Consider the following 15,022-nt stretch of genomic DNA (forward strand, 5'->3'; position numbering starts at 1 on the left):
ATATCTATAAGTAATAAAATCAGTTACTATCCACATGTGTGTTGCACTACAGAGTGAAGAACTTTGTGGCGATGAAGGTGGTGAAGAGCGCCCAGCACTACACAGAGACGGCCTTGGATGAAATCAAGCTGCTGCGATGTGTGAGAATCTGATTGATTTGGGATTTCGAATCTGCTCTGTTCCACATTTCATCTCTTTATTCCCCCCTCTTTTTTTCCACACTTTCACCTCCCTTCTTGATACCTCAGATGCGCCCCTCACATGTCAGTCCCCTAACACAAAACATTAAAGCGGCATGCTATTTATCCTGGCAGTAGATGCAATATTTTTACGTGCCACGTGCATTTGTCCTGCCATTTTTTTTTCCTCAGCTCTCTTTTTCTCTTCCAGTTGTTTTTCTACTGACCTCATTTCATTACTCCCTTGTTCCCTTTACTAGCCTTCAGCCACTTTTATCTCATATTCTTAACTACCTCTTCCTTCAGGTGAGAGAGAGCGATCCCAGTGATCCCAACAAGGATATGGTGGTTCAGCTGATTGATGACTTCAAGATCTCCGGAGTCAATGGCATACGTATCCTAACCTCAAGCAAAGTGCAAATGTGTCTCTTTTTTTTGGCACGTGAGTGTCAGACATATGAGAACGCGAGTCCTTGACTCTTCGTCACAGATGTGTGTATGGTGTTTGAAGTGCTGGGTCATCACCTGCTGAAATGGATAATAAAATCCAACTACCAAGGTCTGCCGCTGGCATGTGTCAAGAGCATAATCAGACAGGTGAGAACCCGCATATGAAGTCTCCTTAAACTTGGATTGACTGAACACCTCAACACTCAAATCTATAATTTGTTAAATTGCCCTAATTTGACACCTTTTTCTCTTTTGTTGCTCGGGTGACATTTCATATAGCAAAATATTTATGGCTGTATTATTAAGTTAAAGCAAGAGAATTTAATAAGACAAGATATTAATGATACATTCATGCTGCCCTCAATACAAGCACATTGACATCGTCCAGAATGAGATAATAAATGTGTGATCCGAGGAGCATCCACAGGGTTTATTTTTTCCACAGCATCTATTTAGAAAAGGGAATTCACGTGTGATCACATGTGAACATGTTTTTCATTCATTTAGGTGAGCTATTTCCTCGCCTGATAAGGCTCTCTAGAAGTTGATGGAAGTAGGTCGTTGCTCCTCACATTTGTTACACTTTTTTCCATCTGCTGTGAAAAGGCCTGTTTTGTGGTATTAATGATTTATACGGGTGCCAAGTTTACACAGGATCAGAAGAAAAACAACATTTTCAACTGCAGGCAAAGTAAAATAAGCATCAAATCAGCAGGACATAAAACAGTTGGTAAATACAAATACACTCACCGGCCACTGTATTAGGTGCACCTGTTCAGCTGCTCGTAACGCAAATTTCTAATCAGCCAATCACATGGCAGCAACTCAATGCGTGTAGACATGGGCAAGATGATCTTCTGCAGTTCGAATCGAGCATTAGAATGAGGAAGAAAGGGGATTTAAGTGACTTTGAACGTGGCAAGGAGCGAAGTATTTAAAGGAGCTTGAGGCTGGATTGTGGCAAGATTTATGAAAAAAATCCGTATACATTTTAAGTTTTCTAGTAATAATGTCAGATGGAGCGTTCCAAACCCAAAAGAATGAGCCCTCTAGTGTATCTCTCCGTTGCCTTGAACAGGCTGTGTGCTGCAAAATGTGCTGCAATTCGGTCCCGAATTTCCCGCGCTGGGCTGCAGATGTGACGTCACATGACGCTGCATGTGCTTTCTCCCCGTTCTCCCGTGCCGGCTTCACTGTTGTTTGCAGTACCCCCAACGGCCGTCGTGGTGAAGGGTGGCGCTAGAGAGTCTCATTTCTTAAAAGGAGCCTCAAGCTCCTTTAAGTAGAAACTGCTGATCTACTGGGATTTTCACCCACAACCATCTCTAGGGTTTACAGAGAACGGTCCAAAAAAGAGAAAATATCCAGTGAGTGGCAGTTCTGAGGGTGCTAATGCCTTGTTGATGCCAGAGGTCAGAGGAGAATGGCCAGACTGGTAACTCAAATAACCACTGGTTACAACCGAGGTATGCAGAAGAGCATCTCTGAACGCACAACACGTCCAACCTTGAGGCAGATGTGCTACAGTAGCAGGAGACTATACGGGAGTCAATCTTCACAACAGAAGATTTGAAAAACGTTGCCCAGTCTGATGAGTCTCCATTTCTGCTGCGACATTTGGATGGTAGGGTCAGAATTTGGCATCAACAACATAAAAGTCTGGATCCATCCTGCTTTGTATGAACGGTTCAGGCTGGTGGTGGTGGTGTAATGGTGGGGGATATTTTCCTGGCACACTTTGGGCCCAATAGTACCAATTGAGCATTGTGTCAACACCACAGCCTACAGTACCTGAGTATTGTTGCTGACCATGTCCATCCCTTTATGACCACAGTGTACCATCTTCTAATGGCTACTTCCAGCAGGATAACGCGCCATGTTATACAGCGTGAATCATCTGACTGGTTTCTTGAACATAACAATGAGTTCACTACTCAAATGGCCTCCACAGTCACCAGATCTCACTGCAATAGAACAGCTTTGGGATGTGGTAGAACGGGAGATTCCCATCATGGATGTGCAGTCGACAGATCTGCAGCAACTGCGTGATGCTATCATGTCAATATGGACCAAACTCTCTGAGGAATGTTTCCAGAACCTTGTTGAATCTATGCCAAGAAGGAGTAAGGCAGTTCTGAAGGCAAAAGGGGGTTCAACCCGGTACCAGCAAGGTGTACAGTACGTAATAAAGTGGCCGCAGAGTGTACTTCTGACTTGGAAATCATGCATTTACTTCCTGTGTATATCAACAGTAAAAACAAGACTACATCACACTTTTATGAAGGTTTGTTGTGTTAAGGGGCTTGTGGATAATATTTATTGGACTTATGACGAGAGTATACTGGTTGACACACGCGGAACAGAATGGACTCTTCATACCTCATGCTTTACTGATTCTGCTGCAAAGGTTTTGTGTGGTATATTAACGTTGTGTTTCAGAAAGATTAGGTTCAGGATTTTTTCCTCAAGTCAGTTATTGTTTATAGAGGAGTGTGTGCATCAGTTGTTTTGTTGGGGTAATAGTAAAACCGACTGAGGTTTCTAGTGTTTTGCAGGGTGCCTACCTCATTCAGTCAAGGGTTCATTGAATTCATGTGACACTGAATGAAGCTGGGCCCTGATGGCACAGCGTCTGTCTTCAGCTGATATGTTATGCAGCAAACACATGCCCACTTATTAAAGCCTGCTTTTTCTTGATAATTAGAAACATTAAAGCGGTCACTGCAAAACTCTTTGTCCTCTGTCATGGCGTTTGCAGCCAGCGGTGGCGTGAATAAGGCTTGCTCAGAGGAAGAACATGACAGTTGACTTGTTTACTCCTCAGTTTGTTCAGAAATAGCCTACTGTTTTGAGCATCCAGAGGCAATATGAGTATTTTCCATTGTTCAAAATTTTGCAGAACTATTTTTCAGTAGCAGTAACTTAAAATAATAGTTTTCTGCATGATAGTATCATGATTATAGTCTCTTCCAGTCCTACATACTGTTGATTAGAGATCATTCATTTCTTAATCTCAAAGTATTTCAGACGGAGTGAGGTCTTGACTTTGGAGCGCTGCAAAATGTAATTCTTTAATTTAGTTTGGATGTAACTTTGCAGCCATGTCCTTTATCATGATACCGCTATTAGCCGAGTTTGACAAGAACACTTTGATATACGAAGAACTTCAAAGTCCTCAGGTCCTGTGGTCACGACCAAGCTCTTTCAATTCTACCCAGTGTTCTACATACCGTTTTCTACAATATTCTGTAATTCTAGTAATCTTGTTCACATTACCCTATTTTCTAAAAACAGCAGAGTTTGTTGGTGAAGACATTGAAACTCATTTCTTTTGTAATCATGTATGTAAATAAAGGTCAAATGAAAATCACAAATTTCATTGGGTTTTACAAAAATTTGTAAATTAACAAATGAGGTTTGTATGTTAGGTATCACATGATAATGAACAACACTTATCACCTATCCTCCTTTATATTAATAACAACATACAAATGTATTTAATTGTGGATACAAAGATTTAAAACAAAACAAACTGTTGTAGCTCACTCAATTATAATGTCCCAAGTTCTGGTTATACGATGCTCTGTATTTGTAATTTATATTTTATATATCTTGATTTAAAGCCTGGTAACTCTTCATCCCACTATATACGTTTAGTTAAATGAATGCAATGCTTCATTTATGAAACAACCTTGCAATTATTAACCTCATACATAACACTTGTGTTTTTCCTAGATGCAAGGCTCTGAGGGATGTTTCCCATCAGCCACCTGATCAGCATGTGAAGTTGTTAAGCATTTTTAGCTGCTCTCAGATCCTTACAGGCCGAGTCGAAAAGCAAAGAAAATACTGTTTTGTATTCCAACCTCAAAGCCTCTGGACAGAAAGAAATGAAAGAAACAGTTGAACGAAACTTCCAGCAGTCTCTCCTCTCTGCTTTCAGAGCATGACAAGCTTTTGAAGATTCAGAGCAGGAGAAAACAGAATGAAATAGAGAGGGACTGCAAAGCTCCAGGCAGAGAGAGAATATATATATATATATATATATATATATATATATTTATATATATATATATATATATATATATATATATATATATATATATATATATATATATATATATATATATATATATATATATATATATATATAAACTTACACAAAAATCATTAGCTTGTTTCTCGGTAATAACATGCTGGGTCTGTTCATGTGGATTTGCTCGCAGGTCCTGCAGGGTCTGGACTACCTCCACGCGAAGTGTAAAATCATCCACACAGACATCAAGCCAGAGAACATCCTGATGTGTGTAGATGATGTTTTTGTCAGACGCATGGCCATGGAGGCCACTGAATGGCAGAAAGCTGGGGCTCCTCCTCCATCCGGATCAGCAGGTAGATCACCATTAACACTTGCATGATGGGCACTTTCAAATACATAGTTTAGCAAAATGTCTTTTGTAGCATTTGCTCAAAGCTATGTAACTCTTTTTCTCTGTTTTAGAGCTTAGATTTAACAAGTGAGATTAAATGTGTTCATTTGTTTTGCTAAGAAGGTGCTGCAGTGAATGTTTTTCTATGTTTGCAGTTTAATTTAATCTAACCGTGTTATATTTAATGGGAGTGGCACGAGTCTTCTTATCTGACTTGGCAAGAATGCTCAATGTATTTTTTGAAAGAGCAAACAGTTTCTTAGTAGATTTTTCTTAAATTTGAGACCAAAGAATGATTTATTTTACTTGGCAAAAAAAAAACATAAATAGAAAAAAACAGTAAACCTAAATTTTGTACTGAATGATCTCACTTTGGCAGCAGCAAATCTCCACTAAACCCAGAAAGTTTGTTTCTAGTTAATAATCATTTAGATTTGAGTAAAAAGGTGACACTATATTTTTTTGCTTCCTTAGCCGGTTCTCTTTGATCCTTCAAAGAGATTTTTGATTTGTGCTTCTTCCCCCACCTCTTTTCACCAACTTCATCTATTGAAAAAAACGGGGTCTTAAGATATAACGCATATGAACTCTACATGAACCCTTGTCCTCCAGCTGAATCTCACAGTGAGCTGTCAGTTGTTTGCATCATTCAATCGAGACTTTCTTTTTTTTTTTAGCCTTAGGGTAACCATTTACAGCCCGCATTTCTACATTTGTAACGTTGAGCACAAAACAGCCTGCTGTGAAAAAAAGAGAGCTTTGTGGTAGCAGAAACTGTCACTGTGAATGGAGATTAAGTTAACATGGTATTTTGTGTTATAAGTTTTGCTTTATAGCAAAAGAAATGGTCTGTTTTTGCTCATTTCATATATTTAAAAACTAATAAGGCTGCAAAGCACAGAAATGTATGGAGAAATTAGTCTTGGATACACAAAATGTAGCTGGATGCTGGTTCACTCACTAAGATGATATGGAGGGATCCCTCAATAGATGTCTGTTAGCAATCCACTAAAAATAATAACAGTGTGCACTTCCGTTGCTGAGGGAAATGAATTTGTCGATATGTTTGTAAATGTCCAGGACTTCTACCATCACTGGTTCACGTGTATCGCTTCTACAGAACGTCCTTTCAGGATTAATGACCCTGTAGAAGAGCAAGTGGAAGCAAGGAACCATTATATTATTGATCTAGAATGAGCGAAGAATACATTTGTTTGCATTATTTTAATTTCACATATAGAATCTGTACGTATCAAGTCTTTAAAGGAAGCGTGTACAAACCCTGATGATCTCCAATGTTGAAAGCTCTGGAAGATGGTGACTTACATTTTTAAGGCAGTAAAATTTCTGAGTTACTAATTGATGTTGTTTTGTTTTCTCTGTCTGTCAGTTAGCACAGCCCCCCAGCTCAAACCGGTGAGTACAACAGATGTGAGTATGAACAGAGAAATACACAAACACACACAAACATTCGCAAGACATACAAAGTGAAAAGCAGGATGTTTAGGTGAACATATGAAACCTAGACATATCTGAGGAAATGCCAACAGAGCAACAAACTGACAGGCACCGTGTTACTCCTCCTGGTATTTTATGGTTGTTTATAAGGTTCATAACGCTACATACTGAGAAGAAGAAATGCAGACAAAAGAAACTGAAGATATAAGGGAGCACACTCTGATATCAGGAGTCAAAAGCTATTTCCCTGTGTTTATGCCAACACTGAAAAATAGATTCTCTGAATGTTTTTTAGCTGGTAAGGACATTTCAGAAGGGTCAGTTTCAGTGACTTAGGTATGTGTTTGGTGCGTATGTAGGCGAAAGACCAGAACATTGAGGAGAATCTGTCTTTTCAAAATAGTTCATGTCGAAAAAGTCTATTTGTCACATGCTCAGTTTTACACTTGTTACATGCAGTAACACGTAGCCGTGAATCTCTTCTAAGACTGCATAGTTTAATAATCACTATAAAAATACAATTACACAGTTTAAGAAATAAAATATGTGTAGAAAAAAAAAGAAATATACTGAAAAAAATAAACTATTGACAGCAAATTTAAATATAATATAAATATGTGCAGAAAAGTATTACAAAACAGCGTAAATCTGGTTAGCAAACTAATAAATAAACAAGACAAGCAGAAAAAGAAAGTTGAGGGGGACAATGAGTGCGGGAACGACTTAATCAGTCAGTTACTTTATGTGCAATTTAAACAACAATACCTGTTCAGTTTGTGTTATTGGGTTCACAAAGTGGGTCAGAACAGGCCTGTACACATTTTTAGATGGTTGGTTATTCTGGTACAAGGAGAGAGCAGCTAATCTAATAAATTAAAAACCCAAAGAACAAAAGATTACTAGTAATAAGCAATAACTAAATTGAATACATAGTGTGGATTTACAAGCAGCAGGTGTCTCCTCACCATTTTCCCAGCTGTTGCAACCTCATTCCTTGTCTGACAAAAACTAAAATTATACAGTATATTGCTTGTATGTTCATGTGCAAATATGGAAACGTATTCAGTCTTTTAAACCACGAACTAGATAGCAGATACATCTTTGAAACAATTCAATTCATCACAAATGAATCACTAAGCTTCCAGGGGCATTATGGGACAGATGAAGAAATTCCAGACAGGTTTTAAACATATGACCTAATGATCTGGTCATCATCAGCCTACCACGGTTATGTTTTCATAGTGTTAAAACAAACACATTTACAGACAGATTATTTTCAATAACAATATTGTTGCAGATAGTTATCCTGTGTAGAATATTTCCACGCTAATGGCTGTTATTCTTTGGATACTTTCTATGTGATTAATTTGTTTGGTTTTGATTGTATTTTATACGTAAGACATGATTTTGGTGGTTGGTAAATACTTGCAACATTAATAACTTCAAAGGTAAACTTATGTCATATAACTTAACTGTGAATTTCCTGCTGGCAAATCAGACGCATCTGGAAACACTGTAGTTCAGACCATCCTGGTTCAACCGTACATTCGTGTGACAGTTTTTGGGAAATGTTGGGACCTCAGTTGAATGCCAAGGAAAGGAAAGCACCCCTATATGCTCCAGAGCAGAAAACTGCTTTTATACTGATGCTCACATTTGCATTTAATGTATTGAACCTTTTTTTTTTTTTGCCTTTCCTGATTTCCTGACAGAGGTTGCACATCAACCTTCACATTAGAGATGGGCGGTTTAGACAAACAAATTTATCACGATAATTTCTGGCATTTATCCCGATAACGATAAAAATTACGATAAAAAAAATACCAATTCAACTCCACCTTTGTAACTATAAATCTATCTCGCTCTCAGATCCGCCATGTTTGTTACACAAAAACGTCATCAACAGGAATTTATCCTTCTTTCTTTCTTTCTTTCTTTCTTTCTTTCTTTCTTTCTTTCTTTCTTTCTTTCTTTCTTTCTTTCTTTCTTTCTTTCTTTCTTTCGGCTCATTTCCTCCTTCCTGCTTCCTTCCTTCCTTCCTACCTTCCTTCCTTCCTGCTTCCTTCCTTCCTTCCTTCCTTCCTTCCTTCCTTCCTTCCTTCCTTCCTTCCTTCCTTCCTTCCTTCCTTCCTTCCTTCCTTCCTTCCTTCCTTCCTTCCTTCCTTCCTTCCTTCCTTCCTTCCCCTTCCTTCCTTCCTTCCTTCCTTCCTTCCTTCCTTCCTTCCTTCCTTCCTTCCTTCCTTCCTTCCTTCCTTCCTTCCTTCCTTCCTTCCTTCCTTCCTTCCTTCCTTCCTTCACGTACGTTGTGCGTGGATTTAACACAGAACCATAAATCAGGTTTACACAAAAACGTCATCAACAGGAATTTATCGTTTTTACCGCGAGATGACAAATTCTTACCGTGGGGAATTTTTTTGACGGTAAAACGCGAACGGTAAAATATCGCCCATTCCTACTTCACATAACAACGTTTAGAATTTATATTCTGTTTAGTGCATGTGTTAGTTGGCATTATTTATAAATCACAATCCATTCCTTCCTTTAATCCCTTGAATACCCCCTATTCTCATTTATTTTTTGGCCTTCCTGTGACTCCCCGTTGTCCTCTCCTGTGTGCTTCCTTTGTCTCAGGTGGGAAAGATTTCCAAGAACAAGAAGAAGAAGCTGAAGAAGAAACAAAAGCGGCAAGCTGAGCTTCTGGAAAGGCGAATGTTGGAGATCGAAGCCCTGGAGAGAGAGGCTGAGAAAAAAGAGGAGAGAGCCAAAGAAGGAGGGGACAAAGGTGCAACTGAACACAACCCGTCTTCCCCGTTGCCGCGGGCGCCTCCGCATCTCGGCCCCAGCATGGCCCAGGGAGAGAGTGACGACGACGACGACGATGAGGAGGATGGAGAGGATGAAGAGGAAGAAGCAGGAGAGAGAGAGAGGCCCATCAGGTTGACTAATCATACCTGTGAGTCATGTGCGAGTTTCTCCCCGATGTATTTTTGTTTTCACCACGAAGATCAATTATTTTATCACAGTTGGGCATTCGTAAATAAATCTTGGTTTCTTCAGTGTGGCAGATATGATTCAGGTGTTTTCAAAATCTATATATATCATTTAGGTAGTGATGGGGGGGGGTTGCACCATGAAGGTTAACATTCAAACACTGAAGGATGTGAAAGTGAAATGAAAAAAATAACAGAAATTCACTGTATACACTCGAGAAAAAACAAGCATTCCTTAAATTATTCTCTCACCCTCCAAGGGAATCAATAACGTTTTATTAAAAAATCCAAATTGTAATTTAATATGGCTTTTTACAAATGTCGCTTTTACAAATGTCTCTTTCCCTGACAGTACAAATTAGAGTATTTGTTAGTTGTTGTTTTTTGGTTTAATGTTCAGCTTTAATCTGTACAGCTACTGAAATTCACATCAGACTTCATACAAGTGTAGATGTGCATATATTTATCATTTAAATGTTGTTCTTGGGTTTAAATATGCCGTCAGAGGTGTTCCAAGAATACAAATTAAGTCATATTTGCCAGTTTATAAGGTTATTAATGTCTGCTTTTATACCTTTTCTAACAAAAAAACTCCAAAGCAGTTGTGAGCAAACACGGTGTGTGTGTGTGTGTGTGTGTGTGTGTGTGTGTGTGTGTGTGTGTGTGTGTGTGTGTGTGTGTGTGTGTGTGTGTGTGTGTGTGTGTGTGTGTGTGTGCGTGTGTGTGTGTGTGTGCGTGTGCGTGTGGCAGTTTAAGCAACCTATCTTTGAATGAAAAGGATGTGGATTTGCTCCAACCCCTCAGCCCACACTAGTCTCAGTGTTTAGGAGTCTAGTATAATTTAAAAGAAAAAAAAACCCCTCTCCGTCTCCCTCCTCCACCGGTAGTGTCCTATGTTCTCATCGTCTCTTTTTTTTCCATCTCATCCCTCCAATCTTTTTTATCTCCTCATGCATTTTCTCTCTGCCTACACTGTCTTTGACTTCACTCACTGTATATCCCCTTCCCACCCACTTCCTGCCATTACAGTTTTTACACTCTTCTCTCCACTTTAGGTGCAGCGCCTCCCCAGGAGCAGAGTGAGGCACCTCACATCCCTGTTGATAACCCAGATGTGGAGGCGGAAGAAGAAGAAGAAGAAGAAGAGGACGAAGATGAGCCTACGCCTGTCGCTGAAAAAGATGCCCCGATTCCGCCAATCTTAATCTTAGAGGATGGTAACAAAGATTCAACACAAGCAGAGGTAGAGAAAGAGGAGGGAGAGGAGCGGAAAGAGGATGAGGGAATAAAAGGGACAGAGGATGACACTGTGGAGGAGAAGGTAGTGGAGGAGCAGCAGGAGGAGGAAGAGGACGACGAGGAGGATGACGAGGAGGAGGAAGAGGGTAAAGAGACTGATAAAGAGGCAGAGGAAACTGAGGCAGAGGAGCCAAAGATTGAGTGCAAAACGGAGAAGGAGGCCTTGGTGCAAGAAGAGGACGTAAAAAAGCACGAGGGTGAGGAGGAAGAGGAGGAGGAGGAGGAGGAAGAGGAGGAGGAAGAAGAAGAAGAAGAGGATGACGAGGATGATGAGACTGACGATGATACCACGACAGCCGACCGCTTCACAGACAGCACCTCTCCCAATAATCCCCGCATCAATAAAACTAATTTGACTAAAACAAATGGGCATGTTTTGTTGGGCTCTGAGGGACGCGGACAGAATCTTTGCACTCCTCCGCCTCCTTCCCCGACCCCCGAGCCTCTCCTCTGCCCCCTGGTGGAGTCTGAGCTCAGCTACACCGACAGGGACCTCTCTCTCAGCTCTGGATACGAGATGTACAACGGCGAGGTGGCAGAGCGGGGGATGACCAACGGCTCCAGCGAACGACACAAGGGCACGATGCCCCTGTTCCCCGACCTGCCGCTGGATCCTGCGCCGGGAAACCCCATTTCAGTCGGGACTGCAGACATCGGAGCAGAACACGCACCCCACACCCCCGCTGCAGACCGTAGTCGCACTGTGTCATCTTCAAGCACAGGAGACACGCCCAAAGGTGAGAGAAGGTGTCTCATAGGACTTTCACATTTTCTTATTGAAATAACATAGCTTGTAATGGCTGATGCTTAGGCCCAATCTCAATACTCCCCCTACTTTTCTTCACTCGCCCCTTCTTTTCTCCACTCGCACTTCTTTTCTTCCCTAACCCCTAAAAAAGAAGGGGAAGATTTTAGGGCACTTGAAATCTAGGGCACTTGGCCCAGGTGCCTGTCCCATTTCTCCTACTCCCCCTCGTTTTCATCCCTAACCTGATCAGGAAGCAGAGAGCCAAAAGCTTTTTTAATTTCAGCTGTAGCGCTGTTAATATGGCACTTTATTAAGTTTTAATATTTTTTCAGGTATAAAGGTAACTTTAAGATCCGCAACCGGGGCTCAGTTTATCGAAATAACGCCTGTTAAGAAGTTTGACCCGATGTTTTCGGAGATGAGAATAGCCCCCGCCCCCGGGGAGCAGCAGCAGCTCACAGCCCGAGAAGAGACGTGTCCGCCGGTTCAAGCTGCTGCGTCGTCCCGGGAGAGAAACTCTCTCCCGGGACGCAGCTCTGTTGAGAATTACGCCGGCTGAAATAAATCATTTAGGAAGATGTTGTTTTAATAGATGAAATCAGACAGTTGTAGCTACGCCTGTTAAGAAATTTGCTCAGAAATTTAGACATTTCTGTCTGCCGGCTCCGGAGTTTAGGTCCGCGTTAAATAGACGCAGCCTATGGCGTAGCTTACGTAACCTACGGCGTCGCTTACGTAGGTTACGTAACCATATTCCGGCGCGATTTTAGCGAACAACGGACAAAAAAGGGATTATGTACATTCACTGAGTGAATATTATGAAAGTAAAATATTGGTTTGCGCCGAGAAATGTAATCAAAATGCATTTTTATGCAGAAACTAACTCAAAATATTGATTCTATTCCCAAAAAAATAAGAAATGTCCGCCATGTTTTTTTTTTGATTCAGTCCGCAAATGACGACGAAAAGCATTCTGGGAAATTTTCATACCCCCTCGCTCGCGAAGTCAGCATCTGAAATCCCTCGATTTGAAGGGGCTATTCTCAGCCCCTAGCCCTCGTTATGCCCTCCCCCCCTTGGTGAAAAGAGGAATTGGGACACCACTACCTTCATGGGAACGCGCAAAAGTTAGGGTTAGTGAAGAAAACGAGGGCGAGGGGGAGTATTGGGACGCAGCCTTAACATCCAATGTGGATGTAAAGAGGCCACTTCACAGCTTAAAATGTAGACATTTCTGTAACTATCCTCCATCTAAACATCCTAAAACAGTGATGACCTCCAGTTAAAAGAGCCACTGCCTAAGGGACGTTGCCACAAAGTGCTGTTTACAGGTGGGTGGTGGGAACGAAGGGATTCCTGGGACGTTCTTGAGAGCGTCACGTTCCCTCCAGCCGCTCGTCTCTTCCCTGAAACACATCCATACACCATCTGTGACACAGTGTGTGATGTTGCAAAAGCTTTTATGTCACTTCAGACCAGATGGGACAGCCTTTGTTGCTGGTTCATGGTTTGTTTTTCCTCAAAGCGCGGTTGGTAAAAACACACTCGTGCTGGTCAGGAGCAGACACCAAGCCTCTAGATAACTCAAAGAACCAACTGAACCTGCTATCTGATTTATCCCACTGCTCAGCAAGCGGTCACAAGATATCCGCGGTAGTCTTTTATGTGCGTGGGATTACAATGTTTTGGCTCGATAATATAAAAATAAAATCCCTTTTTCAAAGCTTGTTATTATTATGATTGTTATTACCTTATATGAATATAGCTGTCTGCCATGTGGCGATAATACCATCTCTTTTCCTCGTCACACTGACTGCCTTTCTCCTCCTTTGACAGATGTGCACATGAGACCTTTTCACTGACCCTCATTTCTCGGCATCTCTTGAGGTTCAGTGTAGTTTAAATCTGTTTCATCCCTTGACCTCTGTCCTTAAACCCTTTTTTTCCCCCCTACAGATACAGTCAATGTAAGCCCAAATAAATACAGTCCAGTTCAGCACACATGTATACATTTATATTCCGATTAAATCCAATCTGTTTCAATCAATGTTTAATATTTTATTACGCAATTATTATTTATTATACGGTAATTGCAGTACTACAATGGCAATTATTAAAATCGGCCCAACCGATTGCATTGATTTTTCACTGTGATTCAGCCCCCCATTCCTGCACAGGCACAGAACGACGGGTGTAAAGCGTAATTCCCTAAAAACAGGAAGACATCTTCAGCAGAATCGAGCTCTGGAGGGGCAGCTGATGCCGTCAAATACAGAGATTACTGCAGGCATGTCTGCTGTGAAAAAAGAGCAACACAAAATGAGAGACGGCATTAATTGCTTGTACATAACACAGTGATAAAGCGGGTCTGAGTGATAAAGGGATCACTCAGGGTTACCTGTACGCTAGGGCTGGGCGATATGGACCAAAAGTCATATCTCGATATTTTCTAGCTAAATGGCGATACTCGATATATATCTCGATATTTTTTCTGTGCCTTAATTGGGGTTTCCCCCAAAGCATTATAGCATAGCATCTCTGTTAGCTTCATTTTTTTCTGAGCCAAACCCTTAAAAAAACAGTCAGTTTTAATACAAAGGCTCGTGCCAAATGTCACACAGGTACCTTTGTTAACAGAGGTCTGCACAATATCAAAATGTATAAAACAAATGAAATAAAAATAAACTGCCTGCATACATAGAATAAAAATGCTTCTTGAATAAAATAAAACAAATATCCCTTTCCTGCATAACAATTACATTAAAATACACTGTGCAATTAATACAATGTAGACAGTAACAGGCAGACTTTTCCACTGAGGTTGACAGTTGTGCAAATAACAAAACATTTGTGCAAATCTCAAATAAAACATTCAAGTCAATTTGTCACAAAATAAGCTATATCAAAATCATAAAAAAAAAAAAAACATTTTTTTTTTTAAATCGATATAAACGATATTGTCTCGTACCATATCGTGTTTGAAAATATATCGATATATATTAAAATCTCGATATATCGCCCAGCCCTACTGTATGTGCTGCTACGTCCAAAAGGAAGGTTTTAAAGGTAAAGGGTAGAGAGGGTGTTTTGAGGAACCAGCTCCTGATCTAAGAGCTGATAGCAAAAGGCTCTGCTTCCCACCACAAAGTAAGCCTGAAATCAGAGAGACAAGTATTCTGTTGGAATATTATGAATTTATGAAGTGTTTGGCCCAAAAGGGCTTTGTATGTAACCTAGAAAGTTTTGAAGTCTATCCTGGATTGAACAGGATGTCAGTGAAGAGTAGCTGAAAGAGGGAGAAGTATGATCGCTCCCGCTAATTCTCATCACAACTCTGACTTCTTTTCAGAGTCATTTAGGACGGACTAATTAAAAATAATTCCAGTAATGTAGTCTTGAAGTAACAAGAGTCTGGACATGTCTTTTCCCTGTCACCCTGAGACAAAATTAATGTGTGAATTAGAAGCC

The 15,022-nt window shown here is 40.6% G+C and overlaps 1 protein-coding gene across 8 annotated transcripts in view; it reads left to right on the forward strand.

Moving 5' to 3' along the window:
• srpk2 (SRSF protein kinase 2) overlaps positions 1–15,022 on the forward strand; it is a 101,837-nt gene that overhangs the window by 73,500 nt on the left and 13,315 nt on the right. For 4 of the 8 annotated variants that reach the window (XM_061721096.1, XM_061721102.1, XM_061721101.1 and 1 more), the window contains 7 exons: positions 53–140; positions 486–573; positions 670–776; positions 4,856–5,021; positions 6,450–6,490; positions 9,149–9,470; positions 10,563–11,543. In XM_061721096.1, coding sequence (XP_061577080.1) covers positions 53–140; positions 486–573; positions 670–776; positions 4,856–5,021; positions 6,450–6,490; positions 9,149–9,470; positions 10,563–11,543 — 1,793 coding nt within the window. The remainder of the gene's footprint in view (positions 1–52; positions 141–485; positions 574–669; positions 777–4,855; positions 5,022–6,449; positions 6,491–9,148; positions 9,471–10,562; positions 11,544–15,022) is intronic. The other 4 variants (XM_061721097.1, XM_061721104.1, XM_061721098.1 and 1 more) reach the window with 1 other exon arrangement.

The sequence above is a fragment of the Cololabis saira genome, chromosome 5, assembly GCF_033807715.1.
Source record: "Cololabis saira isolate AMF1-May2022 chromosome 5, fColSai1.1, whole genome shotgun sequence".
Taxonomy (NCBI): domain Eukaryota; kingdom Metazoa; phylum Chordata; class Actinopteri; order Beloniformes; family Belonidae; genus Cololabis; species Cololabis saira.